This window comes from Rissa tridactyla, chromosome 1 (genome assembly GCF_028500815.1).
Source record: "Rissa tridactyla isolate bRisTri1 chromosome 1, bRisTri1.patW.cur.20221130, whole genome shotgun sequence".
In the NCBI taxonomy this organism is placed as follows: domain Eukaryota; kingdom Metazoa; phylum Chordata; class Aves; order Charadriiformes; family Laridae; genus Rissa; species Rissa tridactyla.
Genome location: NC_071466.1, coordinates 105,267,065 through 105,292,716, shown reverse-complemented (window position 1 = coordinate 105,292,716; position 25,652 = coordinate 105,267,065). Strand labels below are relative to the sequence as shown.

Genomic DNA, 25,652 nt, shown 5'->3' with positions numbered 1-25,652 from the left:
TCCATGAATCTGCTTGCAGATCTGCAGCTGGCTGAAAGCTAAGCTTCTGCTGGTTTCAGGCTTAGCGGTTTTCTGCTGCAGGGAGATAATTCATCTAAAGCCCACACAGCTGCGATCCCACAGCATTACTTGAGACTGCAAACGCTCATCAAACCCCAGATGACATACGCTGGCTTTCCCACATACACCGAGGTTTCCTCCCAGGCTTCAAAAGAGCCACTGTGTGATAACGCCTGGTCTGGACAGCCTGGCTGCAGTCATTTCACCTCACCTCCTCAACATTTCTGGTCTTCTCCCACATCCCTCACATCAGCCATTGCTGTCTAACAAAATTACAGCCATTACCAGTTTTACTCCAGGTTTCCAGGAAAGCAAATCAATTTTTCATGAATAAATCAATTGTTCTCCTCTCTCAAGCTAAGTACCCGGATGGGGCTTTTTTAGCTGTCCTGCTGCAATTCTCATTCTTTGGTCTTTTCATACACCTCCCTCAGCCTATCTAAGCAGACCTCTTATTTTCCACAGCTAGACACTTTTAAATCTGTTTCCTACCTTTTTGCCACTGTTTACACATGGTCTATAACACCTCTCACGGTATTAAAAAGAAAAAAAATTATAATTCTTTTCAAGAAAAAAAATTTCCCTTTTTTTCCCATTGAAATATCACTGTTGAATTTAAGGTTGCTGGTTTTAAAAATAATATCTGGAAAAAGAAACAGTTTTAACCAAGAGGCCAGTTTTCACTTTAAGAAGCTTTGATGAGAATTTGGACCAAATAAGCCTTAGATTTAAGATAATCACTTTTATAGTTGCACTTTAAAAGACAGTTTACTAGAATAGGATTTACTTCTACACGAAAATAATTTTTTCCTCTTTATTTATAAACAGGGAATTGAAAAATATTTTCCTGTGATTAACAGTATGCCTTCCCAGAATGAACAAAAGACTTTTGTAAACAAGAAACCACGAAAAATAAGTATGCGTGTTCCTAAGAATTAGAACAGTACCACACACATACAGCAAAAGACAGTATGGAAATAAATTCTAAAAGAATGTATTTGAAGACTTCAAAAACCATTTTAAAATAAGAGTCAGATTTTCAGCTTGTGCATATTGACATAGCCCTGAGGTTTCAGTCGCTTAAATAAATCGCATACTAAAGCAGCTCCTTGATAGCTTGATTTACAGTTAGAAAACGTTATCTAAATGTAGATTAAAAAAACAGCTTTTATGTTTGCAAGTTCGCAGTAGGGAGTGGCTTGCTTTTCATTTACTGGAGTGTAAATGGACTGGTCTTCTATATAACACCTACAGAAGTCATATTTGGTGTGGACATGTGTACAACGGGGTCTTCAGCCTCTGCCCCGTGCAGCCAGGGTGGCAGTTTCCACCAGGTGACTCCTGACACAGCTCATGGTGTCGACGAGCGCAGGAGTACACCAGAAGCAGGTCATGAGCTCAATTAGTTGCTTCAGAGAGACCAGACCAGTCCCAGTTGGGATCTTTTCCCACTCCATCCGCCATCACCGCATGCACGCCTTGCAGATGTGCAACACAGCTGCTGTACTTGTGCACGGAAAATCTGCTGCTCCGGGGAAATACTGGAATTGCTGCACACGCATGAGCGTCATTTACTCCTTGCGACGCTATGGCCAGTGTTTCCAGGAAAGCAACAGACCTACTCTATACATGCAGCGCATTCAATCTATGTGTGTAAGCCTAGTGCATCTAGGACGAAAACACGTCTTTCACGCCTGATTTCCTGCTGTGATCTGTGCGCTAATTCGGCTTACAACCAGAAATGGTAGATTCACCATGTGTGCCTAATCAGTCCGCTGCAGTGTAGGTATGGGGCCCAAGACAGAAACCGTCTCCTGACACCAAGATAAGTGTCCTGCTCAGCCAGAAAAAAAAAAAAAAGGACATTTCACGAGGAGTGGAAGATGGGCATTTAGTCCCCATTTTTCTCAATGACCCCGCGACACTTTTGCTCTAGAGGATTCTGATCCCAGCATTCTGCAGAAGGTAAGTACAGAGGCACAGGCTCAATTAATGCGTAGTCCTCTGAGAGTTGTGTCTCTAGCCTAACCCAGTTATCCACGTTCCCGCCACAGACAAAAGCGTGAGACAAGCATCTCCAAAAGGAGTTTCATCACACCTGTCTCAGACACCTACCATAGGAAGGGAAAAATTACCCCACAGAGATGCCTGTCTAGTTCCATTGACTGCACGGGAGCGTAGATAGGTAGCTCAGACCAGACAGCTAAATTTTAGATGGATAAAGATAGGTGAGATGAATCTCACCTTTAGCATTGGGATATGTTGCAATTTACCTCTGGAGAATTTATTAGCCAAGTTTCTAAGGTATGAAACCAGCTTCAGCATAGGAAGAGAGGGCGAGGGCAGAAAAGATCACACACAATGTTAAAGATAGCCTAAATGTTCCTTATTTTACGCTGTGCCCTGTAGTCAATGTAACTAACCTCCAGTAATTAGACCACTTTCATCTCTCTGGGTCATTACCCACACATAGACTAGTCAGAGCTCAGTGAAATCGAGCCACAAATTAGTGCTGGCTGAGGCTGGCACTTGCAGTGTGCCAGAAGCAGTAAATGACACCAGCAAAGAGACAGCTATAGCCAAGCTTCATAGGGAAATAACAGCGTTTGACATAACGGGACTTAAAATCCCATTGTTGTCAATGTATCAGAAAAAACCCACACCATTGCAGAAAACCAAGGAATATTTTTCTTTCTTTTCTTCTAATTACATTTGTTATCATGCTCACTAATTCTGTGAGCATTTATCATCTCAGTTTTCATGTTGCTTTATCTTTAAAACATTCATTATTCATCTGCAGGAAGACGTACTTCCTTGTTTTTCAGCTTAGCTCCCATATCTCCTTTTTGCTGGTTTTACTTCTCCTTTTTAGGAAAAAAGTGGACTAACTTTTTTATTTTTCCTCTCTCCAGTTGTGTCTAATTTCAATGAGGAAAGTACTTATTCAGTTCTTCAGTCTGACTATGAGTGAGAAGCAAGCTATTACACCACAACTTCATTCCCTATTGTGTGGGAAGTAGCATTGCATCATCCCTAGGATCAAGAACAAGAGATGTAGATCCCTTCTTGGTGGGGGCGGTCCAAGATTTGGTAGCCAATCTTCAAGTCAAAGCAAGAGCTCCTTTTATTTTTATTTATTTTTGTTTTGATTTATTTCTTCTCTCTTCTGTTTCCCTCTCTCCCCCACAAATGTCTTAAGATCAGAAAAAAACCAAAACCTTTTAGTCTAGTGGTAGGTATTTTAAGTTTTCTGCTTATGCTTAAACGTTGAGAAGATCCTGCATTTCTGCAACTCAATTTCTACCATCTAAACAGTTGTCTCAAAGCTTTCTTCACATCTGAGTACTAGGGGACTGGGTACTACAAACACGTGTAAGGGCATGCAAACTGCAAGTCACTGAAAACAGAAAGAGTAACTGTAGAAACGTAAATTCAAAATACATTATTATTAAGAACTGGTAGTACCCAAATCTCAAGCAATGGGTATCATTATCAAATAGCTGTCCTTATTACCAACAAATTGCTTATCTTGTAATGAAACTCTGATTGTACTGGGAAATATAGTGACCAACTAATAACTAATTAAATTCTGCCTTCTTAATGAGGTGAAAGGCAGTTATCAGTTAGAGGAAGAAAATCCTCCAATTAGACGCTATCAAAATTGGAAACCTCAGAATTTTGCTCAATACACTCTTAATATGAATGGCAGAGAGAACCACACCCTCCATGATGTGTAATTTTGCCCAATCCTGTGTGAGATTAAAAAGATCTTAGATGCTCATGTTAAAGCACAGTTGTATTTATTAAATGGGAGGCCACCAATAATTTCTTGCTTCATCAAAATATGGGAATAACAGTTGTGCTACATATGAAGAGAAATGTCAGAGGGGTTATTTCAATTTACAAAGTACTGGATGTAACTCCTTCCTTTAGCAGAAATACACGCGAACAGATTTGCCAGAGAATTCCCAAGGAAAAGGAGGGAGTGGAGAGGCAATCCTTCCTCCTAGTAGGGGATTTGTCTCAGCTCAAAGGCATCATACCTCCTTCAAGATTAGTGCGTAAAATGAACACGCAAAGACCGCAAGTATACGTATTTTTTTAATTAGTAACTGAATATCCAGATTCGCTCTTAATTCAGCAAATATTATTGAACCTTCCATTCCTTGCCTGGTCCCACCCTTTACACTGCTGTTGTTCTTTATATGCTTTCAGCATCTCTTTCGATTTGATACCCTCTTTGCGTCCCAAGCACCAGCATGACACGGGTGCAACATCTTTGTCCTAGCTGTTAGCTGGGTATATAACCCTGTTTGCTGCAGGCCTTTCAGAGAAAGCAGTGCTTGACTAATCTCATGTACAGCCAACGCCACAGATTGTTTACTTTACTGATGTTGCTTTTATTTGTTTGTCAGTTACAAAACACAACTGTTACTCAGCTGTATTAGCCCACAATAAAGACTCTAAGAGCCCAGGCACACGCAAAAATAAAAGGAAAGGTGTGTCACTTTGGAAGATGGCTACAGTTTACCTGCCAGGCCTACAGCAGGTGTAACAAAAAGACAGACTTTCACCTTGTGCTTAACATCTATCTTGAATGTTGTCAATGGAGGAAAAGACAGCTTTTATTTTTCAGGCTTTTCCATCTGCATGCACAATTTTCAGAGTAAGTACTATGAATTCTCAGAGCCTGGAGCAACTGGGAACACTTGAGCACATAATCTGGAACTGCTACTTAGGGTATGGTTGCACATCTGCTTTTACAGTGCTTCGGGTTGTCATTTTTATTTTGCATGCTAATGAAGATGTCTGATTAAAGAAATGGAGAAAAACAAATACTAACAAAATGCACGTTACAAAACTGAGACTAAAGGGCTTAGAAATGATCCACGGAGAAGTGAAGCCTGCCTGTGAAATGCAGCTACTCCCCACTTAAAAAAAAAAAAAGCATAAACACAAACCATTCAGAACTCTCTTTTCAGCTAGCAAACAAATTAATAAAGCAGCAGAGATTTCCTGCCTGTTATCAGTTTTAATCTGCTATAATGACTTTTGAAGAAAGCTATTGAAAAGTTCCTTTCTAGTTTGCTGTGAAAATGAAACTGTTTGGTTCACTGGGCGGGGGTGGAATCAGTTCTAGATCCCACGAATCTCCTACCTGTGTAATTTCTAACTGGCTTGCCACTGAAACTAAGTAAAAGAAGAATTTCATTAGCGTTACCACTGTAATGCTAGTAACTCTGTAGGAAAGAGTATTAATATATGTAGGAGTAAAGTAATATATAAAAGTATGTTTTTAAGAATGACACTCCATGCTTTTCAAACATAAGCATTTTTCCTCATGTTTTCATCTTTCTGAATTATGCCAGGTCAGTCGTTACGCCAAAACCTTCCTTCCCATTTTATACACACCTATCATTACTAAATATTACCAGTAAGATCTTTGGTCATACACTCCTCAAAAATTCTCAGGAAGGCTAGAATGAAATTTAGAATGTCCAGTATAAAAACAGCTCGAGAAAGTTACATGACACTTAAATACAGTGTAAGACAGATTATAGATTTCTTATCTGCTTTATTTTATAAGTCATAAATGCAATAATTCAAACACGAACACAATTCTTAAGCTTTGTTAAAATTTCATAACAAGTTTCCACTAGTATTCTTGGCAGTGAATCTTTTGACATCATTAATGTTTTATTCAGTATATGCAGCTTCTGGAAGGAGGTTGCCTTTAATGGTGTCCTTGAATAAACAGGTACATGGAGCTTACCCCCATCTCATCTGGCCAACAGAGAATTCTTTCCCTTTTAATATACAAAAGAGGAGAGGTTTTTTCCCATCTTTTGATCAATTTCCCTTTACATTGCCTTCAAGACGATACTGGGGAGGACAAGCTGCCCTCTAGCTACTTTTAGCAGAGGCAAACACCTTACTGCTACTCTAAGTTGCTTTGGAGGAGATGAATATCTACTAGAGCCTAGAAATACTGAAAATTCTCTGGTCCTAGACAGGGTAACACACAGCAGCAGTTTCTAAGACATCCTCTTAGCTATCTGAGAGTGAAATTGTACATGTAGATGTATCACACGAAAATACTTGTCAGGACCTGAAAACAGCATGCAAGCTACATACACACAGCACTGGACATCCTAGTCTGCCTTTCGATACAGATACTAACTCAAGAGTAACACCACACCACTTTCAGCTCTAGCACTGGCATGTCATTTGCTAGCTCAAGACTATCTCTTCACCACAACTTGCTCTGCAGTATTTTTTTTTTTTTGCCTTACTTGACATCTTATCTCTGCTTACATAGCCCAGCACAGAGCTTGACAGCCGGCTAACAAACCAGACACAGACCGAGGACAAGGTCTGTCTGCGGGACACTTCCAGCAAATCGCCCTCACATCAACACAGCTTGAGCTTCCAGAAAGCGTTTTAGACCACACAACATAAGCTTATCGAGTCAGTCAGTTCTACCAGCAAAAAACTCCGTCAGGATGGTATCTTCACAAAGCGCTAGTTTAACATTCCCTGGCACACAAGCGTCACTAATCACGTTACTGGCCAAGCCTATTAATTGGTGGCCCTTCCCAGCACAGGCCCCACGCCGCGTTTCTAACAGAGTAAGAGTTTCACACCAGCAAAACACACGAAGCCCGTACCCGCCCCACCACGTCCCCCTCCTCGGACGACACACGAGGCGACGGCTGCAGGGCGGGGCGGGGCCGGGCCGGGCCGGGCCGGCGCCACCGCCAGCGCTTCCCACTCGGCAATGGCTGCCCCCTGGGCGGCCCTGTGGCCCCTCAGAGAGACAGCGAAGGGCCCGCCCAACACTCATGCCACCCCCGCGGCCACCGCGGCGGGGAAACCGGAGGCGGGCGGCAGGGCCCGGCGCTGCCCTGTAGAGCCGCTGCCGGCGGCGGCGCGCACGCGCAGTGCGCAGCGCAGTGGGCGGCTGCGCGTCGGCGGGGAGCGCCGCGTCCAATCAGCGTGCGGGGTGTGTGCGCGAGGAGGGGGTGTGGGGCGAGGAGGGTGGGAGGGAGGAACGGGTAATGTTGTTGGGAGTCACCTGACCGCTGGCGCCGCAGTCGGGCCGCAGCCTCTGTGGCAGGAGCAGACGAGCCCGTGGGGAGAACGGGACGAAGCGGCGGCGGCGGCGCCGCTGCTCCTCCTCCTCCTCCTCCTCCTCTCCGGCCGGCCGACCGACCGACCGACCGACGGACCGGCGGGTGAGGGTCCCGGCGCGGAGGAGCGGCGGCAGACGCTGAGGTGAGCCGGGCTCTACCCAGCCCAACCGGCCGCCGCGCGCGCCCGCCCCCCTCCTCCCGGTGGCGGTTCGGCTAAAGGGGTGGGGGCGAGGGCAACGCCATTCGTGGGGGGGAGGGTGGAGGGAAGGCTAAGGCGCGTTCGCAGGGGCGGTGTTAGCCAGCCGGCCCCCTCCTTCCTCCTCCCCATTCCCCCGTTGTGACCCGTCCCGCCGCGGCGGGGGCCGGCGCTGTGGGACCGGCGGCGGGGGGCCAGGCCGGGGCAGGGCGGTGGCGGAGGCGTCCCGTCAGCGCTGGGCAGCGGTCGGCTCCCCCTCCTCGGTGCCGTGCTTCAGGTATTTCCTTCCCTCTCCCTTTCCCCCGAGGCCCGTGCCCGGCGCCGGGGCCGGGCAGTCAGTCGTTACCGGGTGGCTCATCCCCGACGTTTCCGCGGGTGTCCATGTGCCCGTCCGCTGCGGTGACACAGGCGTGACTCTGCCACGCCGCCGCCCGCTGGCCCCGTGCGGCAAGGGGCAGCTCAACCCCGCGGGAAATGCGGCGGTGAAGCCGCTTTGCCCGGGCGAAACGTGCCGCTGGCGTGTTCGGTGCTAGTTGCCCTCGGTGGGAGCTGGAGGTTTGTTTTAGACCGTAAACAACGAGATCCGAATCCTGTCTGTCTTGTTCCGTGCAGGGAGATACTTGGCACGCGTTGGGGCGTGCTGAAAATGTAGCAATTGTAAAAGAATCGTCACCTGCTTTTCTGTCAAATTGTGTTTGCGTTCTTTGCTTCAGTACGGCAATGTAACAGTAATGCCAAATTCATGTGCAACTGGGGCCTCTAAATGTTTGTTGAATTAAGAAAGGACAAAGCAAACGTTCTAGTAGTAAAGGTAAAATGAAGATAACTGTATGTACGGTTTCATCATGTGTTAACTTTTGACAGACACATTAATTTGAGGCACCTCAGGAAGGTGCTTGCAGTGTGTGGAAAAACATTTGACTGTAGTAATGCATAATTGCAATCCCGAAACACTGTAAATTGAGGTTACACAGCACACTTCTTACTAGAGTCAGTCCTTTAATTTCAAATATTATGCCACATTGAAGAGAAAAAGAAAGAGCATATGCCTGTCAAACGTGGTGAGTCCAAATTAAAGCAACTAAGATATTCCAAGTCTTATTGTGTGGCTTATGAGTTTAACTTTAAAGGTGACTTAGATGGCGTAATTACTCTTGGATGTCCTAACACGTGTGAGTAAGGCTGTGTGTATGTTAGTGAGTAGTGAGGTCCAAAGTGGCAGATTTGCAGAGGGAAACAGTTGACACTGAAAACAGAATATCCCCATTGTATGCTTTTTGGAAAGTCTTCCTTTGAGCTAACTCTACTGAATCCCTTAGTATTTGGACTTCTTTAGAATTACTTGTGGAGTACATTTCCCAGTTTAATTTACTCTAAAAAAGAACCTAGTGTTGTTTTCTGGGTCTGTCTTGTGAAGTGAACGAAAGCACACTTTAGTGGCATGTTTGGGAAGTTTGCTTCACTAGCACACTCCTGATTCTAACCAAAATGCTATGCCAAGGATATTTTGAATGGTAATAAGTTTATGTTAACATAAGAATTGTCTAGTATTAAAAAAACATACCCTTTACCTGATCATTTGGATCAGGTGGCACTCTCATTGGGCATAGAATAGCCATGCACATGAGTTGTACGAGTCCCAAATAACTTTGCCCTGTGGTTTAGGGAAGCATAGCTCAACAAGTCTCCTTCTCATGTCATTCCTGCTCTTCCACCTTCCCAGTTATTTAAGATGAGGTGTTCCTATAAATTCTTCACAGATTTCCATTTAATCATAGAGATGTCTTTCTCCCTGCGTTGGACATGCTGGTGTGAGGGGGAGGAGTAGTAGGTCAGTCAAAAGGATTCATGTTTGTGTCCGAGTGCAGGCATTTTATTTGTCCCTTAGAATTCAGCCACTGAAAGTTTCATGGGGGAGGTTTTAGGGGTAGAAAAAAACCTTTGTGGTATTTATAGTCCAAGTCCTGTTTATGTGCAATCCTTAGTTAAACCATAGGTAATGTGTTAGTTGATGCAAATGTGGGTAGGAACAAAACTTTAAGTGAGCAAAAAATAACTGCTGAAACAACCATTAAGTTGGAGGAATTCAGCCTAGTATGACCACAGTGGGCATAATGTATGAGGTCCCACCTGCAGCTTTCCCTGCCCCCCACCTCCAATTCAGAAGTTAGCGTTGTGGAGAGGAGGAAAAAAAAAACAAAACTAATAGCAAGACTCACTTTGCTGTAACAAATCATAGGCTGTATCACAAAAGTATCTCCATTTCCAGCAGTATGCTCTGTTTTTCAGTTAAGGCCCTTTTCAGAGTGGAAGGAAGTTTTGTTCTTGCTAAGTAATATGAAGGGAAACCTTAGTATTTTGTATAAATGTGAGTTAGCAGGTTGGAGTAAGGCTCAACTGATGGGTCAGCTACTGAAGCTTTAAAAAGGAGGGAGAAGTGTGCTATGAAGGACAAATTGACTTTAGAAGCATTGGTGAGATACAAATAAATTGAGTTTAATCATTAGACATATATTGGAGAGCGGAAGAGGTAGCTGAAGGTATCAGTCGCTCAAAATGCCTTTAAATGAGAGCCTGTGTCTTAAAGAATATTCAATTAATCTTTAGAATCATGTTGAGATAATTTGTTTGTGAACGACTTCATTTGAACTGTCAAGATAACGTTTGTAGGTGTTTGTTTGAATTCCAGCCTTGGCCCATTGACTAATATTTTGATAAATAAATAGATAGCATTTGCTATCCCTGTTAATGCTTCTTTTAAGATCAGTATTTTATATGGTACCATCCCTAAAATACTTACTCACAGCTCAGCTAGTAAGGCCTTAAGTAAGGCACTCTTAACATCATATGTCAGATAGGAAATGGTCTACAGTTTCCTAATGGGAAAACTGAAACACAGCTGTATGTGGTTTGGTGGAGGTCTTTAATGACTATTTGAAGTCTGGTCTTCTGCATCTTTTTTTCCTTATTATATAAATATTGCCAGTTCTGATGAACCTATGTTTTTCTGTTTTCGTGGAGATGTGTCTTAGTTCTTTCTGATTTATGTCTAAAATATTTGTAGAATGTTGGTTCAGTTTCACATACTGTGAAGAACAATTGCAGAAGAAAATGGGAGTTAAAAAGCTAATACCAGAAAAAAGATTATAATTTCCAAAAAGTGTTGGCTTTGACTTGCCAATATATTTATTTCTCAGTTCTTTCAGGTTGTTTCTTGTGTCTCTCTAAGTTAGAGTAAGATACATTAGAACCACATATGGTTAATTTAGTATTCATTATAAATATTTTGACATACATACTTGTGAATGGATTCTGAGAGTCATTAAAACAAAATTATCCATGTGGTTTGTTTAACTGTGGCAAGGAGTGGAATACGTAGCTATAAATGCAAAGGTATTCGTCCTTTAAGTAAAGGCAAGAGTTGACAGTAGATGTTAGTTGAGCATGCTTTACATTATGCGAGTTTACCACTTACCTAAGTGAATTTTTTATTATCTAACCTAGTTCTTATTTAAAAAAAAATAAAATCAGTTCCTAGTAGTATTTTTTGGGGTGTTGTATTTGTGGGCGTTTTTTTGTTATTAGGTGGTTTGGGTTTTTTTTTTTTTAGGTGAACCATGCCTTTAGGAAGTGTATTGTTATCTTCCCATAGTAGTTGTTTAAACACCAGCAGAATTGAAGGATTGTAAGCGATGGGGTTTTGCTGCAAAGGAGTGTTCGAAAACCCTTCAGTCCTATTTCATTTTTTAGCAGTGAAACAAACCAAATCCCACAGCATGATCTTTATCCCTGATCAAAAAATTAAACAATTAGTGTTGTGTAAAATAATGGTAAACTGCAAAGTGGTAATATTATTTTCTGGCTTTGATATGGACTGCTTGATATCATCCTGTGAGGGAAACTATTCAAACCTCTGCTCTGTGGAAAATTTCTATGATTACACAGTATCAATCCTTTGCTTTTTTTTTTTTCTCTAAAATCCCAGCTTCTAGCGTCTTGTAAGTACTAGGGATCTCAGATTCCACCCCCACCCCCCTGCTGCCCCATGCCGCAAGTTCTCATATAGTTTGCAAATCTTAAAAAAGTGAATATTCAGGCTTAAAACTGGAAAACAAATTAAGACACTCAGCGCGGACTTAAAACTTGTCAGACTTCCCGTCATTCTTTTTAATTCTTGCTTGAGACTTGACAGGAGTCCAAATGCTGTGGTAAGAATTATGTTGCAGAAATACAACCTAATAATTTTTTAAAAGTTCATTTATGTAATTAAGCTGTGAACAATATAATCCAGGTGTTTAGACTAATAAAGAATACAATTTAGAATTTTAATTATGAATGTGCTAATCATCTGACGATGAGTCCTGCTTTTTTCTGGAGGAGAAAGCATTGTTCTTATGAAGCAAATCTTACTTTTTGCTTTTGTTTTTAATCACTTGCTCTCTTTTAAAGTCTTTTTGAGCTGAAGATGGAGAAGCAATAAACATGAACACTAAAATGCTGGTTCATTCCTTGTCAGCATAACGTGAATCAGCAGCTATTAACCGCTGTGAGCATTCATCTGTAACATAACTTTATTTCCTTAAAAGGAGAGGTAGCCGGGGGCAAGGACATAGATATAAAACTTTAGAAAAAAGCCTTTGCAGTGTATTTTGAATAAACTGCCTCTTAGCCAAACTGTCTTGTTTTTGCAGTAGTAAATGATAGTTGTCCCTTTGCACTTCACATCTGTGGATAGCATATTTTTTTTATAAAGTAAATGTAAATGTCTACCCTTAAGGGAACTGACAGAGAGAAGTGACCAGCTGTAAGTTACTCAATAGATCAACGTAGGAGTCAGGAATAGCACCCAGAGTTTTTCTCCAACCTATTTTTTTGGGTCTACAATGCCTTTTTTCCCAACTGTTCACGAAGTGAAAGTGCTCTAAGAATACAGATATGTTACAAGCATGGTGATAGCTGAGCAGACCTTTATTGTCTGCTAGGTGATAAATTAATCTTGCTAGTTTTATTGTGATTGTGATCACAAGTGAAATTGCATCTGCATGTCCAAGTTCAACCAGCTCAGATAGGAGTGACAGTGAAGTTCCCCTGCCTGGGTTCTGCAGCTACTGAAGGGGAGACTCACTCTGTGCTTTCTCTTATTTCAAGAACTTACCTGTGTACAAGTGAGAGTTGCTGTGATTACCACAGAGGATTGATATCCAGTATGGTATTAGTGGATGGTTGCTCACTAAGTAAGTAAAAACTAGGAAGCAGGGTTTTGTTTACTTTTCTAGTAAATTGGGTAACTTTTGGGCTGGATCATTTACAGGAAACTTATGGTAGCTGAAGGTCAGGAAAAAAAACCTCATACGTGTAGACTGAGTTGTGTGTGATGGTAGAGCCACGTAATTCATATCAGAGTCTAGGAATACAAGATGAGCTCTTCTTTTTTATGAATATCTGAAATGGATTTATTGATTGATGGAAAATAAGTAAGAGGCTGTTGCTTTTTAAAAGAAAGCACTGACTTGATAGGATGTAACTTCTCTAGCTCGTGTATTTTTGCTGAGCTCTTGCTAGTACCATTGCTGTCTTAGAGCTTAAGACAGAATAACTGCAGCTCAATTTTTGCTGTTTTATTGCTCCACTTGCTATTAAGGTATTACAGGTGATGGTAACAAAGTACAGTCCTGTGTTTTATTTGATCAGGAGATCATTAGGTTTGGATGCTAGATTCAATTGAATCCCAATGCCTGTGGGTTCCCATTGTACCTTGGTGGCCACTAGATACTGGATTTTCGTTTCCAGGACCTTAAATTTACTGTCAAGAGTTTAGATTGTAAGTTTGGCCAATCAGCTCTGTCTTTCAGAAAGTTCAAGACTTCTAAATAGTAAAGGCATGACCATTGTTGATTTCCATGGATTTCTGTGCTCTGACTTAGTATTTTTAAGGACAATTGAAACATTCAAAAAGTACTTCAGTAAATGTGTACACAAATCACAGGTGTATCATAATGTAAATAGAAGCAGAAATGGCAGTGACTTGACTCTTAAAACTGTATCTCAGTTTTAAGGGCCGTTTTAGTATTCTTTGGCTGTTTGCCTTAAGAGCCTCAGAGCTTATGGAGCTCGTTTCTGTGACTCATTCATTCTTTCTAGTTGTGAATTTTCTTCTAACACCACCAGCGAACCTTTCCAGTGTCAGCTGGTCTGACATTCAAAACACTCTGCTTAGCGGTAAAGTGTACCCCTTCATATATTGAAACTTCACCCTTTTCAGTTTTTTTGGTGTTTGAGTATAAACTAAGGGACACTGAATTTACCTCTGTGTTAGCCGTCTTTTGTTCTTCTGAGTTATTCTGTGGTAAAGTTCCTGGCAGCTGTCATAGGCAGGCAGAGACACCTCCAGCTGTTAAGCTGTTATTTTTGTCTTCTTTGTTCAGAAAGAATGGTGCAAGTATACAGTAAACCAGCTATAAGTATGCAGTAAGCATACAGAATTGGTATTACCTGATTGTTTTTCTAAGTTACTGAAAAGCCTAGTTGTAAACTGTAAGACATTTGGGGGGATTTTCTAACACTGCAAAAAGCAAGATGCTCTGTTTAAACCCCCATTTAAAGTCTAAAGAAGTTCTTACTATTAATCCATGGCATTGAATAGTAGTATGTTTTATTTATTTAGTCAGTGTGGTTGATTTTTATGATCCTGTATGTTTGGCATTCATTGCTATTAAATTCATTGCTATTTTGGGTAGAGCATTCATTTGTTAGAAATTCTCTACAGAAAAGCTGGAATTCTTTGGTAGTTGTCTAGCAGGCATCTGGATGAGTGGCAATGATTTGGGATAATTGCTGCTGATGTTAATACTTGCAGTATGGTGATGGGCAGTACAGTTGCTTTATTATTCTAAGGTTTTGAATGTTGTCTTAACATCGGCACCTTATTGTTATTGTTTCTGGTTAGCCATATAACTTGCCCATTTGAATGGGATTTCTGTCATCAGCTTTTTGCAACCACAAAGGACTTGATCGTTATGGCAAATTGTGAAGTTCAGGCTCAACAACACAAAAAAAAGCTCATATTGAGTGTTCTATGTCAGTATACATATACTCTGCATTTCGCTGTCTTTTGCATAATGGAGAAAATTACTCCTCAGCATTAAATACTTGAGAAGGTGGCACTGTGTCAAATCCTGACTTTCAGGAGTGGTTTGCTTGGAAGACCTATTGTAAAAGGCATTTACTACTAGTTTTATTACTATTATTTTAATATACATGTGCATATATATTATATAAATTTTATGTATTATTTATATAATACATTGTTTCTATATTTGCATATATTACTCAAAAGTATATATTTATTTTTTTTTGTGAAATGCCGTACCAAACTCTTTGCAGGACTTAGTCTGAATTTTTAGAGGCATGTACTCAAGCATCAAACAGTTCTTTGGCCCTAACATAAACGTGTGGAGGTAAGCTGGTTTCTGCGCATGCTTTTGTCAGATTCACCGACAACTTGATGCTTCAACGCTTCCTTCACCTCTCGCATAACACTTTTCTTGTTGACCGCAGGATGTCGAGTGCAGGCTTTTACATGCTGTGGTGGTGCTGTTGAGCATGAAAGTTAATCTACCTTCTGCCAGATTTCTGTGTGTGTGGATGAGAAATACATCACACTATTATGAGTTTTATCCTGGTAATATGTTCCTACTCTCATACTATCTATTCCAAGGTAATATTATCTATAATTATTTTCCTTCTGTGTCTTGGCAACGACAGTTCCTTATAGCTTTACCTGGTCTCACCCATAATGATTATTATCTTTGGAATATATACTCTTTTTTTTCTGAAGTATCACATGGGGAGACTTCATGGTTTACTTAAACATCTGCACCAAGTGACTCTAAAGCAGAGATTGTGTGTGAAGGCAGTAGAGGATCATTTAACTAACTACTTTTATTCTGCAGTCAACTAGGGGTTAAAGAGCATAAAGAGCTTACCAGTTGTAAGCAGTGAGATGAGCAAACCTGCAGTCTAATTTTAAAGTACCTTACACTTACTATACTTCACATCTACCTTCATGTTAATAGTACAAGCTAGTGAATAACTTTAAATGCATGAGAAGAATGAGTCTTGGATGAGATCTGTATTTGCCAATAAGGCTTGATAGGCATCTTGCTCTGATCTCTGCACTGGGTACTTAAAACAAATGTATATTCCTTTTTTTAAATGTTGTTGCAGTGCTAATTTTCATTAAGATAAGTATTTTATATGTTCTTTGAAAGTAAATATATGTCTAAATTGAAAGTAGAGATGTCTAAATTTACTGAAGATATGGTACTTTTACAGGTAATTTAGGCATAGTTTTCCTATTATATGATAGTAGGGAGAAAAAAAATAGTTACTTCACTTCTATAAAGCAGAGTAAAGTTTTATAGCCAGTATTCAGGAGAAAATATTTTTGTGCTTAAGCAAAACATTTTTTATCTCAAAATCACTGTCCAATAAAGAATGGAAACTTTATAGTAGCATGCTTTGTTGTCAAAGCAGAACTTGATTCATTCAACTGCAAGTGTTCCTTTTTGTAGTTTTTATACTAGCATGTGTGTCTATGTACGTTCACTCCTCTTTTTTTCTTTTTTCTTTTTTTCTTCCACCCCCTCTTCTGAGGACTATGAGGTTGTTAGGTGTGCAGAATTTAGGTGACAGGAATTTGAGGAATGCTTTTGTACTAGTTTTCTTCTGCTAACAGGATTTGTAGTTAGTGAGCTTTTATGTTGCTGCTTCTTTAATCCTTTCAACCTGCATTGTAAGGATTATTTTAAGTTTTAGAAGATTTTTTTGGACTCTCCTTATTTTTGATGATAACTGCTGTATCAAATAAAGAATATTCTTGCATGTGTTTGTTTCTTAGCATCTTTTGCATTCAGTCATGTGGTTGTTGACACTGACTTAGTGAACAGTGATTTAAATATACAGTCATCTGCTGACTTTTGGAATACTTTTAGAAATCATCTGTGCCTGCTTTTAGTTTTCCTTACTTAAGTGTTAATTTTAAAATAAAAATAACGTGGTAGAATAGGAGTTTTAGTCTGGTTTCCAAGGAAATAATTTGTGTTATCATTGTTTGTAGTATCAGTCTTCCTTCTTTTTAGTAACTTGTTGTTGCTTGCATTTGAATTGTCTGAGAGGGGAAAAATAATCTGATAGACAATATTCGTAGAAAATTATGTAAAACAGACACCTGCATTGGGAGAAAGAAAGCCTAGTAGGGCCTGTACTGGTAGGACAGTTGTAGCATGAGCTTGTAAGTTATAAAGCTTCTTTAAAAAAAGCACCATTGAATTGTTTTCTCTACTTCACAACTTTTCCCCTCTTTGTCCACCCATAAATAAAATGAATTTTAAGAATTTCTGAGTGCTCCAGGAGAATAGTTAAAGTAGAAGAAAAATTAAACAGCTTGCAGAAGAATGTTCTCTTTGGTACAACAGTAAATCTTGTTATTGTGGATATGTATATAACAAATCTACTTATGGACCAGTGTATTTTGCACTCACGCTGCTGTGGAAAATCTAGTTGGCTGTCATGACAAGTACTATCATAAATGTGGTACCGTGCCTATATTACGCAACTAGAAAACAGAATTAAGACATTCACAAGTTTGACCTCTGTTAGCACTTCTCTAAAGTGTTACAGCTTTTTACAGTGGTTATATTTTCCCTTTCCTGTTTGATGCTTTTTGTTTTCACCAGCATTTTCAGTCTTCTGGTTCTTTTCCTTTTGATTTCTCTCTTTGTCATGTATGACCGTAATCAGATCTGACAAAGAAGACTGAGAGAAATTTAGCGTTTGAGTGGGGGGTGTGGTGGTTTGTTTGCTTGGTTTTTTTAAAAGTTCTTTTAAATTTTGAAATGCTTAATGAAATGCTATGTTTTATATTTTGGGTGCCTCAAAAAAACTTGCATCCTGTTTAAATGTAGTGGGGACATAGCTTGGCTGATGAAATCTTCGCATTAGGAAGTATAACACTCTATCAGAGTCAAGTGTTAAATTGAGTTATGATCGAATTAAATATTTATTTTTGCTTCTCAAGAAACAGAAGGTGGTGTTTCAGTGTTGAAACATAATTATTTTTTTTTGGCAGCAACAGCATTGGAAGCTCAATATCGGTGCTGTTTTGAAAGTGTATTGTGTGCCTTGTGGAGGTCAAGTGAAAAGGAGGGTTGAGTGTCCTCTGAGTATCTATATCCATATATGGAGACAAACTATTGTTCCTTTTAGCCTTCCATGCTATGAAAGTGTAATTATCTGAATTGGATATTGGAACTGATTATTTTATAAGGGAATACCCAAGCGCAGCATGTATGATACATGGGTTGTCTATCTGAGGGTTGGGAGAACTTGAGACGTAAAAAGAAGAAAGAACCTTTAAAGGCCTGGCTGTAACTATAGTCTCCCTCATGAGATTTGCCTAGGTGTTCACCCTGAAATATGTCCTTATCTTTAATACTTCCCTTGTGCTCCCCACCACCCTGTACCTAGTCTTCCATTTTGTCCTCCGTTCCTTTTTGGGGTTGTGTGTTTAGTTTGTTTTTGGGGTTTTTTATTTTTTTTAGCCCTTCTGGCAACAAGTACAGAGTCATACTTTGTTAAACTGTATGTGCTGTAATATCTGAAGAATATGATAAATTAAGGATATAGGCCAAACAACTTAGGAATACATGATTTATATTGCACTGCTTATTTCTCATAAGCTGTTAGAAGAATATAACTTCAGAATAACTTTCACAGGGAATTATTTCATAATTCCCATTTAAACTGATTGGAAATTAAATATTTCCTAAGTAAACAAATCTACGTAGTCTTGTCACTAGGTACGTGAAAGCCTTTAAACTGTTTTTTTGCTTCCAAAAATAAGCCCTTTAGGTTTAACAGCGCATGGCATAGCAATTGCTTAGTGTGAGAAAACTCTGATTTGTGTAACTTTTTTTTTTCCCCACAGAACTTTTATTTTCACAAAACAAAATCTTGTGTATTTAAGCAAATGTCCCAAAACTGAATTACTTTCTTTGTCTTTGCCAAGTTATGATCTGTACATTTTGTTGGTAAAGTTGACTGTGAAAATGAGAGAGTGGGAAGGGGAGGTAATGCTGATGGTCTGCACTTTACCAGAGTCCATACTGGTACTGTGCCATTACTACTACTGCTACTGGAAATACGGATCTCTTTCTTTTCTCTTTCTGTTTAAAAGATCACTAAAAATGTCCATATGCAATGAAAATAACTTGAGTAGTGAGTAACCAGGAGTGTATCTGGCAGAGTGGTTGGTTTCTTTCCCCCACTGTGTTTAAAAATGGCCATGGCCTCCTCCCTCCCCGTGTTGTGAAAGTTTCCCATATTTGAAAACTGAAGATTTTCATGGGCTACAGTTTTATTGTTGTTGGGAATTGGCATATCATAACAGCCTCTGAGCAATACAATGATTGGGTAGTCCTGTGTCAGCTGAAGTGAGTCTCAGCAACCGTGTTCAGTTACAGCAACTCTTGGGTAGAATAGTCCAGTGTAATCAAAATGCTTGGTTTGTTAAGGTAACACTTTTCATAGTAATATATTTTCCTTGCGGGAGAATTCCACATCTGATTATGTGGTTTCTTGATTGAGCTGTAGATGTGAGGACACTTCTCATTAGGCTTTTTTTAACTGGAAGAAAGGCTCAATCCAAAGAAGACAGGAAATCAGAAATACTGTATAAAGATCAGACTTGGAAATGCTGTTAAACTTTGCACTCTCTAGGAGGGCTGACTTCTCCCTAGCTCTCTCCCCCCCACCCCCCAATACTGGGAGTTCAGGAATAGCTTCAGGACAGTTACATAGGAGCTTATTTCAAGGTTTTAAATATCATATAACTTTTACTGTTGATCATTATCCAATAAGTATTTCAGACCTTTGATGTTCTTTCACAAAAGGGTTTCCATTGCCAGGTGGTCTGAATCATAGTGATCCATTAGGAAAGCAAACTTCTAACAAACATAACAAACCAAATAGTAATGAGCAGGAGAGAGGGGGGAAAAAAGGCTGCAGTAGAGAATTAAGGCAGGTGGAAAATAGAACTAAGCTGCTTTCAAAACAAAACACCAACCTACTAGAAAGAAAATACTCTTATTTTACCAATGCCTGATTGATTTATCAGGCAAACTACTTTTGAAAGAAGGAAAGAAATATTTTAGTCTGTACTGGGTGAATCAGTAAACAGAAGTAGCTTACATAGTATTTTGGTGAATTTCGGCTTAATGCATCTATTTTTTATTTCTCTTTAGATTTTCATAGTGTTGGAGTCAATATACTGCTAACTAAAAATGAAAGCTTAAATAATTTTCAGGCATTATGGTAAAGTTATGACTCTTAATCATTTGATGAGGAAAATCTGTTCTTTGTCACTGAAGTCACATGTAAAATTGTTCCTTTTTTGGTCTGAGACTACTAAAGCAATATTTTAAGATGTACATATTAAGGTTTGAGTACTTTAAATGCTCATTAGCATGTATTTATGTATTAACATGTATGAAATATCGAGTATTAGTCTTAACAATTAGAACGGGCAGTGCATGTTTAACAGTTTGCTTATTATGTTCTACTGTCAATGGGTTCCTGTTGGGTATGACTTTCACATGTACGACTTGTTTTTTCTTCCTCCAGATTTGAAGAACAGAAGCATGCTTTCCACTGAGACTTACACTACTATTTGTGATACATAATGTCTCTAAGTGAGAAGAATAGTGTGGTTTTTGCATATGAATCTTCAGTGCACAGTACCAATGTACTTCTCAGTCTTGATGATCAGAGAAAGCAAGATATTCTCTGCGATGTTACTATTCTAGTGGAAGACCAGCGATTTCGGGCTCACAAAGCTGTCCTTGCAGCTTGCAGCAGTTACTTCCTTTCAAGAATTGTGGGCCAGGTGGATGCTGATCTTATCATCACTTTACCGGAAGAGGTGAGTGTCACTCCCTTCCATATTTTACCTGCCAATGCTTCTAATCTGTTTTCTTCAATTCTGTTTTACAATGGGCTGGTGCGTAACTGAGAAGTTAAGGTGGGGGCTTTAAGAACTGGAGGGAAGTATGTATGTTACCTTTAAGATTGTACACCTGTTTCAAAGCATAAAAGTTTGTCAAAAAAACAAGCCTTAAATGGTAAAGAGGTATTGCAGAACTAGTTCTCCTGTATGAAAAGAGAATACTTTTGGAGTAATAAACAAACAAATTAAAGCTTAAAATGGTAATACTTTTAAATCAATGTCATTAAGATTTGGTTTTGTATGTTTGAGTAATATGGCTGTGCTTATATTCCTTGCTTGCTGCCTTGCTGCTTACTGTTTTTAACAGTTTTCTTCTGCTCAGTTCCCCATCCTTTTTACACAGTGATCATTAGCATCTTGATTTTTTTTCTAGTGTGTTATTACTTCTAAGACTTAGAAAATGTATTGTAATTATTTGCTTTCTTTTTTACCCCTAAAATACATATTCTTAAATCAGATTGAATTCAAAAGTATTCAGTGGGAATGAGCCAGAACCTGACATCATAGGAAATGAAATTTATTATTACATATCTGGAATGTCCTAGACATTTAAAGATTCCAAGTTGTTATTTAGTTAAGTTATAAGAGTCATGCAGCAAGCAACTGGATTTGTATATTAAATGCTGTGTGTGTAGATGAAAAGTGAAGAGCCTCTAAGTGCTCTGATTGTGCCCAATGGTAGTAGTAATCTCAAGAGTTGGTTGTTAAATAATCAATGGCTTTCTGAGAGGTAGTTTATGGTAGTTAGCTTTGGGGGTGGGAAATAAGATGCAAAATGTTGACAACTCAACTAGAATCATTAAAGTTAGAGGAAAGGTGTGCATCAATGAATATTTATAGTGACAACACAGAGATGATGTATTCAGCCTGTACTTCAGTAAAGTAGCGACCTCACTGGCTTTGTAATGTACAGAGAAAAGCACAAGGATTCTCTATTACCAGAATCTTTCAGATTTTATAGGAAATGGAAAACTAAAAGGGATCAAGTGGTCTCTTTAAAGATCTTCAGTGGTCTTTGTTATTGCTTATTAATCAATGAACTTATTACAAAATTACATTACAGCATAATACCACTATGTCACTTACTCAACCACCTTACTGTGTCTATGTGTTCATTTCTTTTTTTTTTTTTTTGCTAGATGCTTAATATGTTGATAGCCTGAACGTGTCTCAGATTAAAAGAAAAGTAATTGTGGGAGCTGATGTGTAAGGGAAGTAGGATGCCGGGGGACACAAAGCCATGATTTGGAGTAAAAGAGGGAAATTAGTGAAGTGTAAAACGCCAAACAACCACTAAAAAAAGAAACAAAACAAACCTTCAACTTATTCCTAAATTAAATTGTACATATAGTTAAGTATCTTGCTGGCAGAAGAATTCAGTATAGTTAATGCATGAATATAGCACTTTATTCAGCATAAAGTCCTGTTCATTTCAATAGAGGAGAGCAGAATGTCGGCTTGAGTTTGAGTAATAATAATGGACATATTGCTTTATTCTTCACTTGCAGAGAAAATCTAAAGGAAGTGTCATATAATTTGTAATATGGTGATCTGTTTACAACTTTCTGCCTAATTCCTTAGTAATTTTTTCATGGGTAAAATATTATCTTGTTCAGTTTGTAACAACAAAGTTTTTATTTATCTTTGATTCCCTGTTAGGCAAACTGTTCTGCAGTAAAAACCAACATGTCAATGATGGAAATGTTCAAATAAAACTAGCTTGTCCAAAGAGGCTTTAAACTGGGAATAATTAGTTTTGATGTACAGTTTTTGGGTACAATTCTTTTCATCTATGGGAGGAAGAAAGGAGTAGGTGGCTATAGTAATAAATAAACATCTGTGGTCAAATTCCACTTTCTCAGACTTTTTTGTCAATGATGCATAAGACTGTGAAAATAGTAGTAATTGCTCTCTAAAGGAACAATTAAATACCAGCAGCATTTTGATCTTATTCTAGAGCAAGTAACGTACAGCTTGGGTTTGAAAGAGATCTTCGTAAAGTGGGAATTCAGTTACTGGTTTTCGATATACAGCAATATTTTTCACTTGTTTGTAATGTACTGTCAGAACATTTTACTAAGATAATGATCACAGTGAAGAAGATAATTGCCACAAAAAGTACAGGATAAAATTGTATCAGAAGATTTGTTTCAGAATGAGCATGGCCAGGTTTTCTCTGTGGAACAAATGTGTTGCTTCTGTCTTGTACTCTGTCCTGCTGGCCTGGTTTGCTCGCAAATAAATTTGGGTTCTGTGTGTTTCTCTATTTAAACCCATATGGGCCATACGAATATTTTTTCTTTCTTTTTTTTTTTTCCCCAATAGGTAACACTTAAAGGATTTAGTCCTTTGCTTCAGTTTGCATATACAGCTAAACTTATTTTAAATAAAGACAATGTGTCTGAAGTTTGCAAATGTGCTGAGTTTTTGGGTGTACACAACATTGAAGAGTCTTGCTTTCAGTTTCTCAAATTCAAATTTTTGGACTTTAAATTGGATCAGCCCGACTGTCCTAGGAAGAAGTGTTGTACACGGCGTTGTCAGAAAACAAACCCTAACATTGGCAATGTGGATGATGGAGACCTAGAAATAGATGATGAAGTAGAAGAACTTTTAGGAAAGGAATATATTCAAACTCCTGACACAAAGCTCTGTAAAGATGAAGAAAATGCTAAATCAACATCTGCTGTCCAGGATAATGCCAATCAAACATGTGATCCTGTACACTTAGAAAGGGGTAGTGTTTCCAGCTTATCTTCCCAATGCCCAAAGTATAGGAAATTCCAGAAAGCTTTTGGAAATGACAAAGTTCATACTTCGGAGTCCAGTTCCAGTATAAAAGACATTCAGGTGCCACCAATTGTAACTCTTCTTGAGAAAGAAATATCTGATAATGATGGCATACAAAAAGCTCAGGAGTGTGTACCTATGCAGCTGGTCTCAAAATGTGAAGAGACTCAGGTAAAAATGGAAGAAGAGGAGGAAGGCATTGAGCAAAAGGAAGAGTCAATGAGAGATTCTGTGACTCAGAATGTGTCGTGTCCTGTGGAGAAAATGGATCTTGCTGCTTTCCCCCAAAACTCTGCTGCACCTCATGGACTCAATTCTGTGTCTTTTTTACATACTTGTGAGCAATACAGTAACTTGAATTTCAGTAGTATGCAAAACAACACAGTCTTAGCTGAAAAAACTGTATCAGGTACTGGAGTTGGGAATGACAAAATTGAAAGTCAAGATGACGTACCTTCAAAGGTTGATTTGTGCACTAGAGAAGCCACTAACATTGCATCAGCTGGTGATCGAAGCAGTGTGGAGAGAGAGGTAGCAGAACATCTAGCAAAAGGGTTCTGGAGTGATATTTACAGCACAGAAGCCAGTCAAGTGCATCTACCACCTGCAGTTCCAAAAGAGTGCTTGGAGCCAGTATATTCGGGGAAAAAATCAGAGTGTCCATGGCTGGGTATCAGGATCAGTGAAAGCCCTGAACCTTGCTCTCAACGGACTTTTACAACATTGAGTTCTGTCAACTGCCCCTTTATAAGCAATCTTAGTACTGAAGGATGCTCCAACAGCTCAGAAATAAGCAGTGGAGATTGTGTTCAGGGACAGCAACAAGAACAGTGTCCCTATAATTATGTGATAAGTTTGGGAGAGGATTCGGAAACTGACACTGAGGGAGACAGTGAATCCTGTTCAGCAAGAGAACAAGAATGTGAGGTAAGAACATCCTGGTGCATCCTTTGCTTCCCTGTTTCTTAAAGTTGGGTTCTCTTGGGTTTTTTGCTTTTTTTTCTTTGTGGTTGCCCGTTCTAAAAATCTGGGAAATTAAACTTTAAATAAACATTCAGAGGTTTATATGGAAGATCACTGGTAATTCAGGGAGAGTTATACAATATTTTTTTGGTAGGATATTGAAGTGGTAGATTCTTAAGTATTATATCTCTTCAGATATTTTTCTGTAGCAACTTTATCAGAAAAGGTAGTGAGTCTTAAACCAAGGCTTGGGGATTCTTTTTTAGAATTTCTTTTTTTTGGTCTGCTTTAGGTAAACATAAGAAAACCTTAAACTTCTTGGAACTTTTGTTTTGTAGAAACTTAACAGCTTTCCTGGTTTTATTCTGAGTTGTGGGGAAAAGGTGGGAGAGAAATGATACTTCAGATGTGCTGTGAAATGAAAACTAAGTTTTCAAGCTGGCTCAGTAGCTGTGTATTTATGACTGCTTTAATATTATCACCTTCTCCAAAACTGAGGTTGTATCTATTCTTCCAACTGCAGAAGTTATTTGGCACTTCTTTCCTTTATGTCATTGCTTAGATAGTGTTTTAGGCGGTCGCCATACATAAATAGTCTAATCCCAAAAGATTTTACTATATACCTAGAGTGATTTCTGTCACAGTTCTTAGGATTGTAGAATTGCAATGTGACTGTGTATGGTGGATCATTTAATCTAATGAAAATTCAGTTGTTTTTAAAGCACTAGTGTTTTTCTTTTCAAGATGCAGTGCCTTACTGAGACTTAAAAGTAAGTGGAAGCTACCATCAATATAAAAAGTAGGCAGGCCAAACAAAAGGCCAGAATTGGTTAAATACGTTCCTTGTCTTTACATTACAAAGAAGTAGATGGCATCATTGCTGAGGGCAGTTTGTCACCGGTGGTAGCCAAACACAGAAAGGGTTTCTCTGTTTGCTTTTTAAACTTAATTCAGATCTTTGGCCGTAGTAAGGTGACATCTCCTGCTACTTAATGTACTCAAACATAAGGATTAAAGTGTCTTTAGCTGGGTACTTCATAATATGTGGCAACTATTTTGTAAAGGTAAAGGTTTTTTTCAGTGTTAATCAGGACTTCATGATCTGTATATGTTTTGGAAGCTCCTGCCTCTGTAGCTCAGGTGTACAGGCAGTAGCAAGAGCCTGGTTCTCTCTTCTGCAGCATTAAGAATTTCAAGACAGATATTGTAACTTCTATATTTTAAGTAAATGCCTGTTTCAGATGAACTTTTCCTGCAGAAAACTGTAGGTATAAAAATGTGTGCAGGGTACAGGCTTAATAGCAGGGTATAGGGGAAGCTTTAGATTGTATTAGTGATTCTTGACACCTGTTTTGTGCACCACCTAACCATAATTTATTTTCCTGTAGTGTATCACCTAATTATTTGCTGCACACACGGATAGATTTCATCCTACTCTGACTGTGCT

The 25,652-nt window shown here is 39.2% G+C and overlaps 1 protein-coding gene across 7 annotated transcripts in view; it reads left to right on the top strand.

The window, feature by feature from the left end:
• Positions 1-7,138: 7,138 nt before the first annotated feature.
• Positions 7,139-25,652, top strand: part of BACH1 (BTB domain and CNC homolog 1) — a 39,050-nt gene continuing 20,536 nt past the window's right edge. For 4 of the 7 annotated variants that reach the window (XR_008466414.1, XR_008466415.1, XM_054201340.1 and 1 more), the window contains exons 1-4: positions 7,139-7,335; positions 14,773-14,846; positions 20,071-20,368; positions 22,778-24,169. Coding sequence is in view for 5 of the 7 variants with exons in the window: in XM_054201340.1 (XP_054057315.1) it covers positions 20,129-20,368; positions 22,778-24,169 (1,632 nt within the window). In the remaining 2 variants the exon portion in view is untranslated. Of the gene's footprint in view, positions 7,336-14,772; positions 14,847-14,946; positions 15,107-20,070; positions 20,369-22,777; positions 24,170-25,652 lie in introns of all 7 variants that reach the window. The other 3 variants (XM_054201330.1, XM_054201312.1, XM_054201320.1) reach the window with 3 other exon arrangements.